This window comes from Mesoplodon bidens (assembly GCF_964165515.1).
Source record: "Mesoplodon bidens genome assembly, chromosome: 17".
Lineage (NCBI taxonomy): Eukaryota > Metazoa > Chordata > Mammalia > Artiodactyla > Ziphiidae > Mesoplodon > Mesoplodon bidens.
Window position 1 is genome coordinate 15,957,458 of NC_138174.1, and position 20,885 is coordinate 15,978,342.

General features: G+C 41.4%; 1 protein-coding gene across 1 annotated transcript in view; it reads right to left on the minus strand.

Moving 5' to 3' along the window:
• WDFY2 (WD repeat and FYVE domain containing 2) overlaps nucleotides 1–20,885 on the minus strand; it is a 170,586-nt gene that overhangs the window by 14,536 nt on the left and 135,165 nt on the right. The window contains exons 7-8 of the mRNA XM_081214880.1: nucleotides 13,928–14,054; nucleotides 1,061–1,166 (exon numbers count right to left, since the gene is read on the minus strand). Of these exons, the coding sequence (XP_081071006.1) occupies nucleotides 1,061–1,166; nucleotides 13,928–14,054 (233 nt within the window). The remainder of the gene's footprint in view (nucleotides 1–1,060; nucleotides 1,167–13,927; nucleotides 14,055–20,885) is intronic.

The window sequence follows — 20,885 nt, forward strand, 5'->3', positions numbered from 1 at the left end:
TCACATGGGGGCCTGGCTAGCACGGCTAGTACACACTGTGCCAACATCCCTGCCTTTACGCCCACAGGGGGCGTAAAGTCCCCAATTCCCTACTTCCTGACGGTGAGGATCATTTTAATTAGTTACTAATAGAACTCCTGTGGATTTATGGTTTGAGCAAATCAAGCTTCAATCTCCTTAAGCATTTAATTACTGGTATTGGAAAGGCACTGCATTATGGGTAATAGCAACTACTCCCTTGAAATGAGATTGGGGTGAGGGTATGGAAAGAAGTTGGGAAATGGCTTTTGTCTAATGTTTCAAGTGTTGCTTTTCTAATTCTCGCATCCTGCAAGGAAATAAATTAGAAGAATACACACTGTCAAAGGGAAAGTTTACCCAGCATAATTCTAGGGAAATGAGAAAATGGTTAACTTCAAAGTACCTGTCAAAGGGGATATTCAGTAAGCAAATCAGTTGTTAAGATGCTCAAAGATGAAAAAGAAAATTCACTGAAAAAAGAATGTTATGATAAAACTTAAATATATGCCAAAAATGACAACGTATATATTTATAACTGGAGAACTGCTTAGAATATGACTCGCAAACACAAAAAAATTATTTCTAATATTTCTATTAATACCAAACTAAGGATCCTTCATCAAATACCATTTCTCACACACTAGCCACCACTTCCCCCAATAACATAAAGTACTACGCTTTCTGTTTTCGTAGGGCACTTTATAGCAAACGGCTACTCACCTGAAAATAGCTGCTTCCTCTTTCTCGCCTGAACTGCTGTTGTAATAGTACAACAGATTTAAAGTCTAACCAGCTTAGTCTCAGTTGAAATTCTTATGAAATCTCCATTACGTTAAGTGTTACGTGCCAATTTATGAGGGGTTAAAAAAGAAAAAGGAAGCTCCTTTCATACTAGAATTTTTAAATTTTCTGACACAACATGTTTTATTTCATGGTTTACTCATAAAAGAAAGAAGAAGTGAGTAGGAGGGGAGGCTGAAGCTTTTTTCAGCAGGGTCGGAGCTGCAGAGCCCAGCCCGGTGGCTGCTGTGACACCTACCTCCTGCCTCTCCACGTCCATGTTCCAGACGACAATCCCACCGTCACCACCACAGGAGATGAGCTGCCGCGTGTGCTGTGCATAGGACAGGGCCTGGACTCTGTCACTGCGAAAGAAGCAAGAGTTAGTGACAGTTCCCAAGAGCAGAGAGAGCCCCGAGGGAAGGAAGCCCAGCAGTTGGTCACCTGCACGCTCACCCCTGAGCCCCACCCAAGAGCAGATCTTGGAAACCGGATGGAATTGTCAACATGCTAACATTGGGAGAGTACTCAAGATTTTCAACACTTAAAATAAGTCAAAATGCTCGTTTAATAATTAGCGAGGTTGAGCCTCTTTTGATGTGCCTGTTGGCCATGTGTATGTCTTCTCTGGAGGCATGTCTATTTAGGTCTTCTGCCATATTTTTAAAAATTTATTTATTTTTGGCTGTGTTCGGTCTTCGTTGCTGTGTGCGGACTTTCTCTACTTGCAGTGAGCGGGGGCTACTCTTCGTTATGGTGTGCGGGCTTCTCATTGCAGTGGCTTCTGTTGTTGTGGAGCACGGGCTCTAGGTACACAGGCTTCAGTAGTTGTGGCACGCAGGCTCAGTAGTTGTGGCACACGGGCTTAGTTGCTCCGCGGCATGTGGGATCTCCCCAGACCAGGGCTTGAACCCGTGTCCCCTGTATTGGCAGGCAGATCCTTAACCACTGTGCCACCAGGGAAGTCCTTTTCTGCCATTTTTTGATTGAGCTGTTTGTCTTTTCGATATTGAGATGTATGAGGTGTTTGTATATTTTGGAAATTAAGCCCTTGTCGACTGCATCATTTGCAAATATTTTCTCCCATTCCATAGGTTGTCCTTCCGTTCTGTTTATGGTGTCCTTTGCTGTGCAAAAGCTTATACGTTTAATTAGGTCTACTTGTTTACTTTTGCTTTTATTTCTTTTGCTTTGGGAGACTGATTTAAGAAAATATTCCTATGATTTATGTCCAAAGGGGAAAGTGGGGGAGAGGTAAATTAGGGGTATGGGATTAACAGATACACACCACTATATGTAAAATAAACAACAAGGACCTACTGTATAGCACAGGGAACTATATTCAACATCTGGTAATAACCTATAATGGAAAAGAATCTGAAAAAGAATAGGTATATATATAACTGGATCACTTTGCTGTCCACCTGAAACCAACAGAACATTGTAAATCAACTATAGCTCAAATTTTAAAAATGCTCGTGTAAGATGCTAAGGCCCCCAGAAGAGGCAGTCTTTGTCAGTTACCAACACTTAAGGAAAAAAGCTGTTGAACTGGTTATAATCTTACTGGTTCCTTAAATGATCAATTAAATAAAATCTGTGCCATCTGTTCATGTTATATTTGTAAGGTCATCCCACGAAATGCCCACTGGGTGTACCTGACGGAGCCAGGTAACCTGTGCTGCCCGAGACGTGAGGCATCAGCAAGGCTCCCAGGGTGAATCCAACACAGCAACAGACTTGAGTTTCACTGATTCTCTGTCTCTCTAGTTTTCATGCCCTCTTTACTGATTTTGTGTTTTATTTTTCTTTCTAGTTCATACATGGCTGACAAGTTATTCCCCCTTGGTGGGGAATTCAGTTTCAGGGTCTGACAGTTTGATCACCAACAAAAGATGATAGAGACCTATGCTCCTGTGGCAAAGAGAGAACAAGGAATCTGGTTTCTTTGTTGTTTTTGTTTGAATATTTTTCTATTTTGAGCTCAAATTCATTAAGAATTCTGTGGCCACTGGGAAGGAGAATAACTCTGTGAAATCTCGATTGGTGATTTTTTGTGTGCTTTTGTGTTTACTTTTCACTTGCGCTGCAGTTGTAGGACTGAAGCCATTAAGCTCTGTGCGTCCGTGTCTGCAATTCAGAAGGGGCTTTACCTCTTGTGTATGGAATGCTTTCCTGTTTCCGGAGGGTACCAATAAATTAGATCATGGCATCTTTTATATTATAAGCACTTGCTTATAAAGATAAGCAAGCACTTATATAAATTAAATATTCCTGAACTTCACAGAAAATAAGGAAACTGAACCTCTAAAACTTTAAATTTACTAGACTTAAAAATTATTCCACAGAAAATATACCCTAACTCAGTGATATTTTAAGGATCCAAGTTCACAAAATTAGGGTAACTCTTTGGCAAATAAGACTAGCATGATGAGTTTTAAAACACAGGTATGTCTTTTTCTGGATTAACCAGTGTTAAATATAATGCAAATGTACATTTTGTTTTACTTGGGTTGATTTCTCCTAAATTTATATAGGATAACTAGTCAAATAAGCTAATATTATGTCTATATAATGTTTAAGATTTTGAAAAATAAGTTTGTGTTCAATTAATTATTCTGATAAACTTTTTATATATACAACAATTATGTTTCATTGCGTATCAACTTAAAGATCATTCCCAAGATCTTTAGGTAACTTACAATGGACTAATAGTAAGTTGAGCTAATTGATAGTCATTGGATACCTACCTAATTTCTAAGTAACTGAAACTTCAATTACAAAGCATAATAAGCATATATGATTATATATGTTTGCCTATTTTTGTGTGCTGTAGAAAGGCTGTAACTGAGGTGAGTCATGTCAAATGAATGTGTTTCTTTTTGCCACTTTCAGGGGATGCAAAAGTGATGTATGTCACAGCAGAAATTGATGTCATGTGATTCATGAGCTGTGCTACTCTAGCTGTGCTAAAATGCCTGCATGCGCTGGAAAGTTCTCAATTATCCACATCGTCCCTCCTCCCAATCTTCTCTGTGAAATATGAGTTAGTTACTTTGGTTAATTATTATAATTAAAATGGGTGGTTGAGACTATGCCAGGTGCAGTAATGAAAAGGAAATACGACTGTGTCTGTGTTTTTGTTTTGGGAGAAGAAAAAAAAAAGAGTAGTGTTTTTTTTGTTTTGTTTTGTTGTTATCTGAACCACATGACCCATGGGATCTTAGTTCCCCGACCACACACCGAACCTGGGCCCTCGGCAGTGAAGTCAAATCAGATCTCAGAAGTTTTTAAACTATTGATTCATCTGAAAATAGCAATGATGACTCCATTGCATTTTAACATAAATAACATATATTTTGGGGAAAATAACTATATTTCCCAAAACAAAATATTTTGAAGACAAAATGCCATTGTTTAATATTTGTGCAAGTCTTTCTTAATGTCTGGCTTAATAGGCAAGAACCAAATACTCATCTCTTTCTGCATTTGTTATAATGTCACTCAGGTAGCCTCTGGAAAACTCCATCTTATACTTTCGAGAGAGCATAAATGAATGAAAAAGGCAATTCTAAAGTAAAATATAAATTTGTTCCAGAATATAAAAGAGAAAAATAAAAGATAAAACATGGAAAATGAATTTTATTTGCTTTGGTTTATAATACTCGAGTCTTTAAAAAAAAGCTATAAAATACATTAAAATTTTGGCATAGTTCCCTCGGTTTTGATGGCTTGCTTCCTTAGTTTACTGATTAATGCCTTGGACTACAATGCAAAAGGATATTCTTTACCTTCTATGGAATCTGCCTAGCTAGCAGAGATTCTGTGTCTCATGAAAATTATTTTCAGAGCTTATGTTGACTTGAAAAGTTCTTGATTATTTAAGAAAAGAAAAAGGACAAGGGCCCTCATTTGTGAAAAGACCTAAATTCTTTAAGACTGTGTTACTTTCTACATTTATTTTCAAATGTTTTCTTGTTACTTCGATTATATAGATAACCAAGTATTGTTTCTTAGGCACCTGTGCTCCTATCTTAATCAAGTATCTAAAGATATCAAGTATCCTCTGAAAATGGTTTTGCTTTCCCACACTGAACCCTATATTTTGGGGAAAAAAATTTTTTTAGCATATTTTTAAATGCTAAAAATGATCTTTAGATTATCTAAAACTATCTTTAAGATTTTCTAGAGGGGTCCTAGAAAAATCATAAAGATTTGTTCCCTTTGCCTTATAAAAATAAAGATGCTATACATAATTGCTGTGTTACTAATTGCATTTGTTTACTGTGTTACAGGAAGAGCCGTCAGATCAGAGGAGATGCTTAGTTTTCCCTAGGTTAAGTCAGTATGGGTAAAATATTATTAATATATTTCTGAAATTGTATATTGCATGGGAAGACCCTGGAGATTTATCAGTGCTCTCACTGTCTGTTTTTACCTTCAGGTAAAATACTGATCAAATCTCTTAGGAAATAGTTATGTAGGGTATCTCAATAGAGAATTTTACTCTTCTCAATTCTGATATTATTTATAACAGTAAAAATTAACCATTAAGTCTCTAATATCTACAGGTAACTTTGTATTATTCTGATTCTTGCCTGAAGCCTCCACTATAAGCTACAGGCCAGAAAGGTCAATCTCAGAGTTTCCTGGGAAAGGACTCTATATACCAGGTATTTTTAAATACTGGTATTTAAACGAATAGACTCTTAGGAAAGGGTACTGAACTGGCATTGCTTAGATAATCTGTAAACTGTGCTAGTGGATTGAGTCAGGATTTCCTTGGAGTTCTGGACTCTTTTTAGTCTGCATGCAGATGGCTTCACAAATGCAGACTGCTGAACCAAAAACCAGCAGAACAAGAATTAATGACACAGGACTGAATGAACTGAAGAGGGAAATTTTACTGTGGTTACTTGTCTGGAATACTGTTGACGTTGCTTTAATGTTCTATTTTTTGGATATATGAGGCTGCCTTTTCTCTTACTTTTTATGCTATCTCTAACTTACAATTTAGTAAATTCTGCTTTGATAAGCTAAATCCAAACATTTAAGAATGATATCCAATTCTCAGAGATCCCCCAGAATTCAAAATCTGTTACTGAGTCCCCTTGATTTTCACAGCAATATAGTTATTTCACAGGTTTAATTAGAATCTATCCATAGTATATTATTGGGCAAACAAGGCCTTACCTAGAGTATCATATTAGAGGATAGTGTTCATTGAATCAGATATGACTAGCCCCTTTAAGAATTAAGGGAGCCAATGCCTATAACCATCCCCCTCCCAAAAGGAAAACTGGCCTGGTACCTGGTTTGCAGGGTCCTGGCCTTACAGGTGGTAGGAAAGCTACCAGGCCAGGAAGCTAGCAAATGTTGAAAACCTCGAGGAATTCAACCAAGGTTATAAGTACTATAGGTGAAAAATGGTGGAGATTTTCTTGGGCTCAGTTTCCTAGCCTTGGGATAGCAGATAACAGAGGTTCTGAAAAGCTCAATCCAAGATTCTTTATAAAAACTTTTGTAAATTTTGTGGGCTTAACAGTTGCTTAATACTGTATGGCTCCACATTTGCAAAGCAAACCAAGATGGCCTACGGGTTAATTAACACTCCTATTGCACCAATCAGGCCAAACTTTATGAGACCAGCCTTTTTTTTTGTGATCAAGAATAATTTTTGAGGCTTCCCTGGTGGCACAGTGGTTGAGAATTCACCTGCAGATGCAGGGGACACGGGTTCGTGCCCCGGTCCGGGAAGATCCCACATGCCGCGGAGCGGCTGAGCCCGTGAGTCATGGCCGCTGAGCCTGCACGTCCGGAGCCTGTGCTCCGCAACGGGAGAGGCCACAGCAGTGAGAGGCCCACGTACCAAAAAAAAAAAAAAAAAAAAAAAAAGAATAATTTTTGAGATTATTCTGATTACAGGAGAGGAGGGGAAGAACTCGCAGGTAGATCAAAAAACTTTGAAATGGGCAAAAAGAAATTACTGGCTATCTTTTCAATGGAATATCAGGTATGGTCTAGCACACTCTTCTGGGTTTTCTAACTCTATGGGGGGCTGTACCTTCAGTATCTTTATGCTATTTTATAACTCTGTAAGTTATAGAAAACTGATACTATTGCAAATGAATTTTATCCAGTGAAGATGCAACTAATTTCCACGTCCTGTTCCTCACATGGAAGAAGTCAACTGTGAAAATACAAATTCATTGCAGCATTCTCCATTGCCTCTGCATGTTTCTACTCTGGATTTTCCTTTGAACTGGTTGTAACGTCTTACCAGTCCCTTTATTAATTAATGACTAATATAAAAATCTTTGACACGTATTCATTAAAAAACAAAGTCAATTGTTTTCTATCTCTCCTGGCTGTTACTTCATACATTTTAGAATATGGACTGACACCATTGTGACATTCCGGGGCAAGAAGGAAAATCTATCTATTTGAACAGATTCATAACCGCCCTGTGATTTGAACTACATTTCATTTGTTAAGGCACCTTGATACACGTCAAGGATCTTGCAAAACGAAATAAGCTACAGAAGGAAGTGCTTTGCCACTCATAGCTGGCAGCAACATTCAGCAACAGATACATAATTTATGGGACTCCAGTCCTGTTAATATTCCAACACAGAAGAACACAGTGATGAATGCTGTATCCCAAGCTTTGTAATAAAGCTGCTCAGGGGCTTCTTGATTTAAGGATTCAAAATACAACCACCTTGCAGTTAAAAACAAGATGAGGGAACATCCCCAGGTTCACAGATCAACGGTTATAAAAAGTAAAAGATGCCATCTTCTTTTTTTTTTTTTTGTGGTACATGGGCCTCTCACTGTTGTGGCCTCTCCCGTTGCGGAGCACAGGCTCCGGACGCGCAGGCCCAGTGGCCATGGCTCACGGGCCCAGCCGCTCCGCGGCATGTGGGATCTTCCCGGACCGGAGCACGAACCCATGTCCCCTGCATCGGCAGGCGGACTCTCAACCACTGCGCCACCAGGGAAGCCCAAAAGATACCTTCTTATTGCATTCATGTTTCATCTGGCATCACTGTAGCATTTATACTAGAAAGCATCTCAAAACTGGTTATTATTTCATAGATGAGCATTCCATGAACTGCATTGCAAATCTCTTATGAGTGTATAAAGACCTCACTTTGCACAACCAACAGGCTCCACCATCTACAGAGACTATTCTTAGTGGGATGGCCGCACTTCCTTTCTCACCAGCCCTAGAGGCCGTATTTCTGATTGGGCCAAGCTACATAACATGGAGGATGCAATGCAAAATGAAAACAAAGGGCCCCTTGTCAAAAAAAAAAAAAAGAATTACAAGACGGTGACAGTAGAGCAGTAAACCAAGCATGGGACCCTTCTAAGCGTGAGGCCTCGTGTGACTGCATAGGTCACACGCCCATGAAGCTGGTCCTGTGTCTGACGCTTCTTAAGGAAAAAGGGTAGAGAAGCCTACCTCTACCTTTATCCTCTTTATAGAAACAGATTTTCAGACACAGGCTAACATCTACCCAAACATCAACTTAGGCCCTGTTCCATCCCCAAAGTAGGGGGGACTTAAATGTACAGCAAAGAAATGAAACTTTCCAAAGTATGAAAAGTCCCAGCCCATTTGGTGAAATCTAATCAGTTAAGCATCTGCTTCTAGAGATCTCTCTCTCTTATATTCTTAACTCCCACATTCCTAAGTTTTCCAGACCTCCTAGGACCAGAGGTCTGTGACCGATCCACACATGAGAGGTCTCCAGGATAACTGATACTTAGGGTTATCCCACGCCAAAGGGACCCTAGAAGGATCGTCTCCCCAGGGATTCTTGGACAACAGCCAAGGCTGAACCTGAACTTGGGTTCTCCTTTCTGGGAACACTGGTTTGGGCATCAGCGACATTTTGCTCTTCACTGGCTAGAGTGGAAGTTCAGATTAGCCACTGGCCCTCTGTCCACTGTATTTAGTTCATGCAGTTCTGTTTGGGTAATCCTGAGAACGATGAGAATCTCTTCATCTCCTAAGATCCAGATCAAGAGGGAATCCCCCACTGAGGCCCCTACTTTCCAGTAAAATGGCAAACTGACCCACCTTTACCACCTTTTCATACATCTAGCACAGCTCCATAGAGGCAGAGACTGTTTTCTTAGTCATCTTTGGGTCCTAAGAGCCCAATACAAAGTCTGGTCTGTAGACGGAGCTCAATGAACATCTGCTGAATATATCAGGTATAGAGGGAGTAGGTGTACGTGGCAATATTTCCATTGGAAATGCTACAATCAGGGAGAAACAGTAATCTTATCTGAAAGCTTGATTTTTGAATTATTATCATTTTTACTAACAAGAATAATGTTAACAATTGCCACTAATTACCCCTTATTCTTGTGCTGATTATTTTACATGCATTATATTATTTATGATTTTTGACAACCTTTGAGGGCTTTTCTTTCCAATACTGTCCTTATTTTAGAGATGAGGAAACTGAGGATCAGAGGTGAGGTGCCTTGCCCAAGCCTACAGAGCCCTCAGCAGAAGGGCTGCCTCATATACAGCCTGGCCTGACTCAAAGGCTATTATTAGTCACCACACTACACAACCCCTCTCTCTTTGACGAGATGCCACCCTCTGTAAAGAACTTTAGCTGCTAATACTTTGACCTATTATGTCTTTAGTTAGCTAGATAGTTAAAAATAGAAAAGACATCTCTTCCCATCACCCCTAATGATTCTCTAGTGTGACAATGAGAAACGCTCCTAATCTCAGATTCAGAAGGAGAGAAAGCTTTCATACATATTTATCCTTGGTCCCTCTCTCCCAAACCCAGAAGAAGCTGAATGCAAGAATTTTACTTCCTTTCATAACTTTGATATAAGAGAAAAGCATAAATTCTCCCAATGTTTATTTATTTATGAATAGCCTATTTCTTTACCAAAAGAATTCGAAGATGCTTAAACAAAAGTCTTACCCATGGTAAGAGGAGGAAGAGAGAAACCCAGAGCTGGGGCTGTGGAAAGAGGAGGCAAAGACACAGGCCATGCGGGCGTAGGGTCACGGCTGTGACTGAGCCTCAGGCAGCCTGCAGATCCCAGTCTTGGCGGAGGGGTCCATCACAAGGAACCACACAGACCTTTACCTGTGTTTTTAATCAAGTTACCGTCAAGTTAAATTGCCGGAAAGTCTTAGAGTCCTAAGAAAACACTATTAGAAAGAAAAAATGTGGCCATGAAAGAAAAGTTGGTCCTGAAATTATAGGTATTATCCTATACCTATCAGAATAAAAAAGAATCTAAAAGGTCCAAGTCCCACGATTAGATTTGACAAGGTGGGCACGGGACAATAAATGTCCAGGTTTATGCTTCAATAATATCCATCTAACTGGTAACTGATTCTTGAAAAACATAACTGGTCCCTGAAATTGGAACCTTTTCTTTGCCTTTCTTTCCCCAGAGCTGGCACGTAATCATGTTCTACTTGCTGCAGGGAATAAAAATACCCAAATGCTTCAAATGCAGATAATATTGTACTATAGAAGTATACTTTCTCAGCTTTTTTTCCTCGGACTTGGAAACATTTTTGCTGTCATCAATCACTTACTTGTGCTAAAGCTCTCTCTGCTTTAATGGGATTTTTACACATCAAATCAAACTAGCTACATTAACGTTGTATTTCTGCCAATGAAGGATGGTGTGAAAGCTCAGAACCCGGGACATAAGCCACAGGGAGCTGTCCCTCCACGCTATGGCTGGACGTTTCCAGAAGAGGGGAAGGCAGTCTCCCCACCCTGAGGGGTGGGGAATCTCTGGTCCAGTCTGCTCTCCCCGGTGCCCAAGCTCAATGATTGGGCCCCTGATTTGGAACTCTGGCCACCAACAGTCATCCTGGGGGAAGGTGGGAAAATGAGGGATTGTAGGAGAGCAAGGGGCAGCCTGAGGCCCCAAGCAGAAAGTCTTTGGCCTCTAAAGTAGAAAAGAAAGAAAACACCATGGGGCATGGTGGGGACCATGTTATTCAATGTTCATTTTTGTTTCCCCAGAGCCTAGCACAGCGCTGGATACAAAGAAGGTTCTGAGAAGCTCTCTCTGCTGGACTGAACTGAGGTCTGGGAGACCTAAGCCACCAGCTGGAGTCTTTGAGGATGGAAGCCCAATATTCTCACTGAAAAAGTGACATCTGACCTCTCTCTTTCATAGGGTTACTGTAAGATTAAACTGAGGTGTCTGTGTGTTTTGAAAGCTCTTTGACAAAATATTAGGCACTACTCAAATACAAGAATCAAGGATGGGGTGAATTGGGAGATTGGGATTGACATCCATACACTATTGATACTATGTATAAAACAGATAACTAATGAGAACCTACTGTACAGCACACAGGACCCTACTCAGTGCTCTACGGTGACTTAAGTGGGAAGGAAATCCAAAAAAGAAGGGATATATGTATACGTATAGCTGATTCATTTTGCTGTACAACAGAAACGGGCACAACATCGTAAAGCAACTATACTCCAATAAAAATTAAAAAAAAAAAGAAACAAGAAAAGATTGCTGATAATTTGGGAAAAAAAACAAAAAATGAAAAACAAATACAGGAATCACCAAACACCAATCCAGTGGCCAATTTTCATGGCAGAGGAATGGCTGCTGTGAACGTGGGCCTTATCCTGCCTGATGCCCTTGCCCTGCTTTCCTGCACCTTCTTTGTGAACCCCGTCTTCCTCCATTTGTCAGCAGCTCCAATGCTTCCCTATCCCCACCTCGGGCACTCAAACCCACTCTCACAGCGTGACACCAACGATGCTGAGGAAGTTTACTTCTAGTTCTGTGACACCAAGGGCAACCCCTCTCAGACTAAGACCTGGTGTCAAGGAGCCCCTCACAGACTCCACCTTATTACTAAGCTTGAATTATCAATAAATAAAGCACCAGGCAAGGCCTTCTGCTGTTCTTCCTGTTCAAGGCGGTTCTGACCGGTAGCTCCCGATCTCACCAGCCTGTCCACCGCGCCAAGCTCCAGGGTGCGATCCTATCAGGATGGACTCCGAGTATGGTTCGTTTCATCTTTTAAAAGGCCAAGCCTGTATGTCTCAGAAACTGGAAGACCTATTCGTTTAGGCTTCATTTTTCTGGAACTGAGAGACTCTGTCTCCACTTTATAGCTTTTCCTTTCTTATCCAACTGTAGATGCAAGGCTCGCAGAACGACGTTTTGCCTAAGGACACGCAGCACCCAGTGATGCTGGCGGTGAGTCCTGACGCTCACCCTGCTTTCAGTCTTTGTGAACCACTGCGTAGAAATAAAACTAGTTATGAGCTAATCTGAATGAGTCCAAGAAACACTGCTGATCTTCATTCAAAGCCTGTATTTGATTTCTCGGAGGGAGCCCGAGTAGCAGGAATTACTTGGTAGAGTAGCTAGTAACCAAGTATTAGGAAACGGGGCTGTATTTTACTTTTCTTTTTCTTCACTTACATGAATGAGGTCAACTCCTTCTACGTGATCTCGATGTGTGTCCCCTTGTCATGGAGTGACATAAGGGAGTGATTCCTTTCATGAGCTGATACTGAGGTCTGAGTGGTCCCACAAGCCAAGTATAGCCCCGGACAACTGATCTGTTCTCTCATGTGGGAATGAAGGACTTAGTAGCTACGTCTCTAAAATTAAACTCTAACACAAAAAATAATTATTTGTGCATGGGCCCTCTAAAATGGAATTAGCTCATATCTAATAATTCCGAACTGTAAATTCAACTACTTAGGAGAAGTTTTTGAAACTCGTGTTTCCAGGCAGATCTACAGGCAGAGCTAATGCTGCTTAAAACCACTCAGTTCATGGGAGTTGATATATTAGAGTCATAGTTAAGATCAGGTTGAAAACTTTAAAAGTTAAAGACAATTCAGATGAGCTTCAGAGTTCTAAAGCAGATTGAAAATTCTTTTTGGCAACACAATCAGGCTTTGCCTCCGGGGACCTCGGGCAGCACACGTGGGACAAATCAGAGTGTGGTCCAAGGGTCACTGGCAGAGCTACTTGGGAGGCTTGTTACGACACAGATGCCCGCAGCTCCAGACCAGTGGAGAGAATCTCAGAGGACAGGGCCCAGGAATCTGCTTAACAGATTTCTCAGTGATTCTTTGCAGACAACAAAGTTTGAGAACTGCTCCAAGGAAGCACAAAGCTTTCTCTGCTCTTCCCCTCAGTCTCCTGAAATTCACTCCTTAAGGAAGAAGAGCCTGATACTAATCAAGGCGAGTACTCAGTAAATATCTGGGGAAGTACAACATGTACTGGGTGAGGATATTATCTCTCCCCTTTTCCTTAAGCTGCCAGGAATCTTGAAACCACATTTGAACTCAATTACAGAAATTCTGTAGGCCTTCATAGCTTATATTCTGAAGCTCTTTTTTCTCTCACTCTCAAATTTTTACTCTTATAGTCTTCCCTGATTCTCTTTTTTACCTTTTCTTTGCTGCCATTATTTTATTTTGTGGTTTTTGTAAGCACTCTCAAATCCTCTGTGGATTAAAAGGGGGTATAAATAAATAAACATACTTATGTACAGATATAAATCAAAGTGGCCATTATTTGTGTTCCTGTCACGTTATCCCCAGGCTAAGCTCTTGCCACAAAGACTGGCCCGCATGCCTTTGTTCCAGCTTTCAGCCGGGAATCTTTTCCCAGAGTTCTTCATAAAAGCACCAGCAGGGAATTCCCTGGTGGTCCAGTGGTTAGCACTTGGTGCTTTCACTGCCAAAGGCACGGGTTCAATCCCTGGTGGGGGAACTAAGATCCCACATGCCCCACAGTGCAGCCAAAAATAAAAAATAAATAAATTTGGGGCTTCCCTGATGGAGCAGTGGTTGAGAGTCCGCCTGCCGATGCAGAGGACGCGGGTTCGTGCCCCGGTCCCGGAGGATCCCACATGCCGCAGAGCAGCTGGGCCCGTGAGCCATGGCCGCTGAGCCTGTGTGTCCGGAGCCTGTGCTCCGCAACGGGAGAGGCCACAGCAGTGAGAGGTCCGCGTACCGCAAATAAATAAATAAATAAATAGATAGATAAATAAATAAATAATAAATAGATAAAATTTAAAAATAAATGATAAATTAAAAAATAAAAGCAGCAGCAGCCTTACTTATGTCCTTGGAGCTCGATGGCTGTTCCTTTTCTCCCACCAATGTCCCACATGATGACAGAGTGGTCGGAGCTCCCCGAGAACAACATCCGCTGGACGGGGTCCCAACAGAGAGCAGTCACCCCACCTGAGAGAACAGACACAGCTGGCCATTAGTCACAAAGTGACAACATTATTCACCAATAACTTGTCAGAGCAGAAGAGTTCGGATCTAGGGCAATTCCTGGCACACGACAAACTTCTGTTGAAAGAACAAATCAGTCCCCAAAGAGAAAAAAATGGGCTCCAAGAATTAAAGTCCCACCCTTTATGCACTTTTCCCCAAAATTTAATGTACCATAAAATCAATTCCTGTAAAGACCAAAGGGGAATGAAAAAGGCAATTAATTGACCTTCAAAAAATAGACATAGTTCTAAGAACAGAAAATACCGCACTGTTTGGAAATATTGACCATAGTTTTTAAGCCCCGTCTACCCCACATCCCGACAGCAGGTGAGCAGTAAATGGGGCTTTAAAAAAGCTCAGTTAGATTTATTTTATTCTTGAATACAGGTGTTGATAGACAACAACATCGGAACTTAAAGTTTATTTTCTCTCTCTGGGAATTTAAATTTATAGATTCTGGGGAAATTACTTACATCCTCAAGTTGTCAGTTTCTTCAACTGTAAACTGGGGATGATGGTAATACGATGATACCACTGAGGATAATATCAGCCTAACCACTACCTACTTCACAGGGTTACAGTGAGCATGACCGGACCAGTTACCCAGGACCACTCTGTAAACTGTGGTGTGCAGTACAGATGGTTATTAGCATCACTCCAGTGGTTTGGCTATAAAATATTATGCCAGATTTTCTTCCCTGGCAGTCCCATCATAAATCAAACTTCTTGTGTACTGAGAACAATAGTAACTTTTTATGTATAAGATGAGCACAAAGCTTATGAATACTGAAGAATATGAGAAATACTCAGTTTTTACTCATTTTTATTGAAAAATATTATATTCTGAAAAGAACATACAAGTTGCTTCTTATTTGTTGGAATCCGACATTTTTCTTCCTTAGATCATCAATTTGTTCTAATGAAGTACTGCACTTTAAAAGCTTTTAGGAAAGTTTCTCTCATATAATGTCTCCGAAGATATTTTTTCAAGATCAAAAGGGAAAAAAAAAACCCACTATCCTGGATTATGCTTAATAGCTTCTCCCTATACCTGCACAACATTCTGCTTGTATATATTCCTGTCCCTGTAAGAATACACACCACTTCCCCCAGTGCGCCTGTGCTGACCACCCCCTGCAGCTCCCATCTCCTCTTCCCTCCCCCGCTCCCACCCCAAAACAAGCACAGGGCCAGCAGCAAACAGGCTCTGGTGGTACCTGTTGAATGAACGAAAGAGCAGATGAATGAAGACATAAAAATCGCTTTTTCATCCACAAATCTCGTTATTTGGAACTCCTCTGTTATGCTTACTTAGCCTTTCAAAGCTAAATATTTTCTCTTTCTGTATAAATCATCTTCTCTCCCTGTTATTAAACTTCATGTACCCATCCCCCGCCCCTTAACCTTCCTTCAGTATCTGAGAATGTAATGCTTCAGGATATGCATTCCATTGTGCAAAATGTTTATTCCCACACAGTACTAGAATGACTCACTTTGTTAAATATCTGTGACAGAGCCAGCTAACTGTTTACTGAAATTCATGTTCCCTCTGCTTGTATATACAGCGCTCCCTGAAAAGTTGCTTCCTACAGGGGCCACATTAACTGGCCCCTCTTGCAACTAGGGGGCATGTGACCAGTTCTCAGCAAGGGAACCCAGAAAGTACAGAAGTCATATGCATCCCTCCCAGGCCGAGGCAGTTAAGATGTTCCTTTTCCACTTTGTCTTTATACTTCCTTCTGGAGGACTCCAAGATGCCAGGACACAGAGAAATTCTAGAAGGAGCCTGGGACCCTGAATCACCACATGGAAAAGAACAGGAACATTTGCACTGGATTGTTACATGAATGAGAAAAAAGCCTTTGCATTAAGCCACTGAAATGTTGAAAGTTATTTGTTAGAGCAGTACCATTACCTACTACAATGCCATAGAATCACTAGAATATTATAATAAGGCTGGTCCAAGAGGAAGGTGAGAGTCACCCAAAGCTTCAAAAATGTCAGACAAGTGAAAAGAAGTTATCAGTTTAGACTGTTAATATTGATGCCTAATACTTAAACAGAATTAGAGAGAACGCTGGTTGGAAAACTGTTACATTAGCCTCCAAAGCAACCCACTATAAACTCTGAATTGGTTTTTCCCTCAAAATGTATCTGAAATCTAAGCACTTCTCACCATCTCCACTGCTACCATCCTTGTATGAGCCACAGTTAAAATTCTTGCCTAGAAAATTAAAAAGTATGACACACATTTTGTTGTAAAGGCTCTGGGGGAGAAAAGCACTCTCATACATTGTCGATGAGAATGCAAACCAGTAACATGGGGAAGGCCATATCCAACAAAACTACATATGCACTTAGCTCTCAATCCAGCTCTCTCACTTCCAGGAATTTATCTTGAAGATACTGTCCCTGCTCCCATCAAATACACCAAAATACACACTCTATTCATCTCAGCATGGTTTGAAATAGCAAAACATTGGGAACAACTTAAACGCTCACATAAGAGAGTGGGCGAACAAACTATGGTACATTCACAGAGTACTATGCAGCTATGAAAAAGAATGGAGAAGACCTGCTGGATGGCTATGACATGATTTCCAGGATACACCATAAAGGGAAAAAGGCAAAGTGCAAAAGAATATCTACATTATGCTACCTCTCATCTAAGAAAAAAGGGTAGATGAGAAATTACTGAGATTTGTTAACTACAGCAGGTGTGTGGGAGAGGCTGGGGAATGGGAATGGAGAAGCGATGAAGGAGAGACACTTTTTATTGTGTTTTTTTGGTTTGGTTTTGAGTTTTGGAATCATATTAATATTTCACATACTCAAAAACAAGTAAAAATAAAAACTAGGTGTGTGTGTGTGTGTGTGTGTGCGCGCGTGCGTGTGTGTGTGTGTGTGTGTTGCTGAGGGGGAGGGGGAATGGAGAACCCAAAATGGAATATGAACAGAAACAAGTGAACCTAGCCATATTACAAATAAGTGGTACAACCTCACTGAAGGGGGTTAGGGGAAGAATTGACAAAATTAACCATGAAAAATGGTAATAAGGCCAAATATAAAAAGATTTGTATACAAATATAGTACTCTAGTTAGTTTGTCAGATATATAAGAAACGGAATATTTACATAGTTTCAACGTTTCAAAGTATTTCCTCACAACATACTGATGTATTACAAAGGGTGATTACAATGGAGAAACCTGGCAGACACCATCTTAACCAAGCGATCAAAGTTAGCATCACCAGTAAGAGGACAAATCAGTATCATGTGCCTTCTGATATGATGCACTGAGAAGGCATATCGTCACTTTTGTTTTATTCTTATAAAAATTTAACCATAAGGAAGCATCAGACAAACTCACACGGAGAGACTTTCTACAGGGGAACGACAGTCAGGCTAGTACTCAAAAATGTCAAGGTTGGGACTTCCCAGGCGGTCCAGTGTTTGAGACTTCCCCTTCCAATGCAGGGGGCAAAGGTTCGATCCCTGGTCAGGGAGCTAAGATCCCACATGCCCCCGGGGCCAAAAAACCAAAACATAAAACAGAAGCAATATTGTAACATATTCAATAAAGACTTTAAAAATGGTCCACATCAAAAAAAAATCTTTAAAAAAAGAATGTCCAGGTCATGAAAGCACAGAAAGACTGAAGAACTGTTCCAGGTTAAGGGAACTAAGGAGACGTTATCACCAAACGCGGGGTGTAGTCGTGGGTTGGATTCTGAACCAGAAAAAGGATATTAGTGTGATAACCAGAGAAATATGACTAACGTCTGCGGATTAACGAGCAGTGTTGTATTAAAATTTCCTGATTTTTGATATTTGTACTGTAATGTTCAAAGATGTTAACATGTGGGGAATAGGGGTGAAGGATGGACGGGACTCTCAGCACTATTTTGCACCTTCTTTAAACCCTGAAATTATTAAACTAGCCTCATACGACGTTTCCTGCATCCACTCCCGTCCCTGTTGTCTATTCTCCACCAGAGTGATCACTGAAGAACACAAAGCAGATGATGACACCCCTTGCTTAAATCGCTCCTGTGGTTTCCCATCCCATTCAGAGTAAAGCCCACAGTTCTCTCCAGGCCCTGTGTGATCTGGCTTCTGCCACTATAGGGGCTTCCCTCTCCCTCCTCCCCACCTTACTAGCTCTGCTTCAGTCAGCTGGACTTCCCACAGTTCCTAGAACAGGCCAGGTTTATTCCTACTTCTGGGTCTCTGCATTTTGTTGCCTCTGCCTGTGACTTTCTTCCCCTAGATTATCACTGGCTTGTTCCCTCACAAATGCCACCTCCTCAGAGACCTCCCTTGACTACTCTTACCACTTTCCTCCTTATGGCATTTCTCTTCAGAGCATTGCCTACTGTCCCAACAGAATATAAGTTCTAGGAGGGCCAGGGCTTTGGCTTTTTCCCACAGGATCCCCAGGATCTAGAATTCTGCCTGGCTTACAGTAGGCATTCAATAAGCAAATGATTGAACGAAGGGGGAAGTACATGAATGACTGTCCTTTGCCTGTTCTTAGGACATGAAACAGGCACATGACATCTCTTTTCCTGGCTGACCAGTGTTGTCTATGTGCTGGTCTTCATCTATTCCACTACTCATACCTGTTAAGTCAGGGAATGCTCATCTCAAGGAGAAGCTTTGGAGATGGTCTTGCTTGACTGGTTAAGGATTAGGGGGATAGAAAAGAGAAAGATGACAAATATATGATTTCCCCTATTTAACATGTGTTTGTGTCCCCCCCCCCAATTCATATTCATATTCAATATTTGGAGGTGATTAGGTCACAGGGGCAGAGACCTCATGAATGGAATTAGTGCCCTTATGAAAGAGACCCCAAAGACAGGAATAAAGACACAGCCCTACTAGAGAATGGACTTGAGGATATGGGGAGGGGGAAGGGTAAGCTATGACAAAGCGAAAGAGAGGCATGGACATATATACACTACCAAACGTAAGGTAGATAGCTAGTGGGAAGCAGCCGCATAGCACAGGGAGATCAGCTCGGTGCTTTGTGACCACCTGGAGGGGTGGGGTAGGGAGGGTGGGAGGGAGACGCAAAAGGGAGGGGATATGGGAACATATGTATATGTATAACTGATTAAATTTGTTATAAAGCAGAAACTAACACACCATTGTTAAGAAATTATACTCCAATAAAGATGTAAAAAAAAAAAAAAAAAAGAAAAAGAAAGAGACCCCAGAGAGCTCCCTCACCCACTCTGCTATGTGACGTTATAGCAAGAAGACAGCCATATAGAAACCAGGAAGTGGGTTCTCACCAGACACTGAATCTGCCAGTGCTTTGATCTTGGACTTCCCAGACTCCAGACCTGTGATAAATAAATGTCTGTTGTTTATAAGCCACCCAGTCTATGGTATTCTGTTATGGCAGCCAGAATGGACTAAGACAACATGTAAAATGGGTGGCTCAAGTTCTTTAAAACATCGTGTTAGATTTAAATAATGGTGGGCACTGGTAAAAAGAATGGTTAGGAAGACTTATTTAACTTTAAAGACTTAATTGGATGAGCTGTTCATCCTGTCCAAATAAACATGGAAATCCTTAAATAGGGTTTTCTATGTGCCAAGTGATAGACACCATTCAGCTCCTCCAAACTAATACACACCATCATCTACCAGCACTGCACCACGAGAAGCAGGCCCTCTGGCGTTTGTTGGTGACTATGGGATAAGGATGGTTTATGATAAAGAAATGGGAAGTTGATATACGGTATCAGAAGTGCAAAGGCTCTGGAACCAGATTCTAGGCTCAAGTGACAGCTCTACCCTTATTAGGTATACGACCTTGAGCAAGTTATTTAAGACTTTGAGCCTCAGAAGTCTCATCCATAAAAGAGGGATGATAATAGTTTTGTTAAGATTAAATGAGTGGGGCTTCCCTGGTGGCGCAGTGGTTAAGAATCCGCCTGCCAATGCAGGGGACAGGGGTTCGAGCCCTGGTCCGGGAAGATCCCACATGCCGCAGAGCAACTAAGCCCGTGCGCCACAACTACTGAGCCTGCAAGCCACGACTACTGAAGCCCGCACGCCTAGAGCCCGTGCCCCGCAACAAGAGAAGCCACCGCAATGAGAAGCCCATGCACTGCAACGAAGAGTAGCCCCTGCTCGTCACAACTAAAGAAAGCCCGAATGCAGCAACGGAGACCAAACGCAGCCAAAAAGAGAAAAACAAATACCCTGTGCAGCCAAAAATAAAAAAATTAAAAATAAACAAACTTATAAGATTAAATGAGTGAATATATATAAGCACATGGAACAGGGCCTAGTACATGGGGAACACTCAATAAACGTGAGGTATGATTATAGTGCAGGAGGCCTCATCTGGACCATCTCTGTGACACTGTTTTTTGTTGAGTCAGCCTAAGGCAGTGACCAGCGCGTTCTCATGCTATCTCAACCATCATAAGATCAACTGAAGCTTTAGAAACAAGGTCCACCTCTAGTTTTTGCACATCACATCAGGCTGCAAGGAGCCCGAGCTGAGAAGGAGAGCTCTCGGTAACACAGAGTCAGGAAGAGAGAACAGAGACTTCTGAGGCTCAGGTTAAAGCAAGCCAGGGCATATTCATCAGACTCTTCCAGGGCTCAGACTGTTACACCACAGGCTTCAGGAAGAGTGGGAAGGATGGAAGAAAAAGCTGCAAGACAGGAAACAGGATGGGACTGGGGAGGCAAAAAAATCGCCCTGTGGTCCCATCCCAGTTCTATGTAAATGACCTAACAACGGGGTCTCTATTGGAGGCTGGCTTAT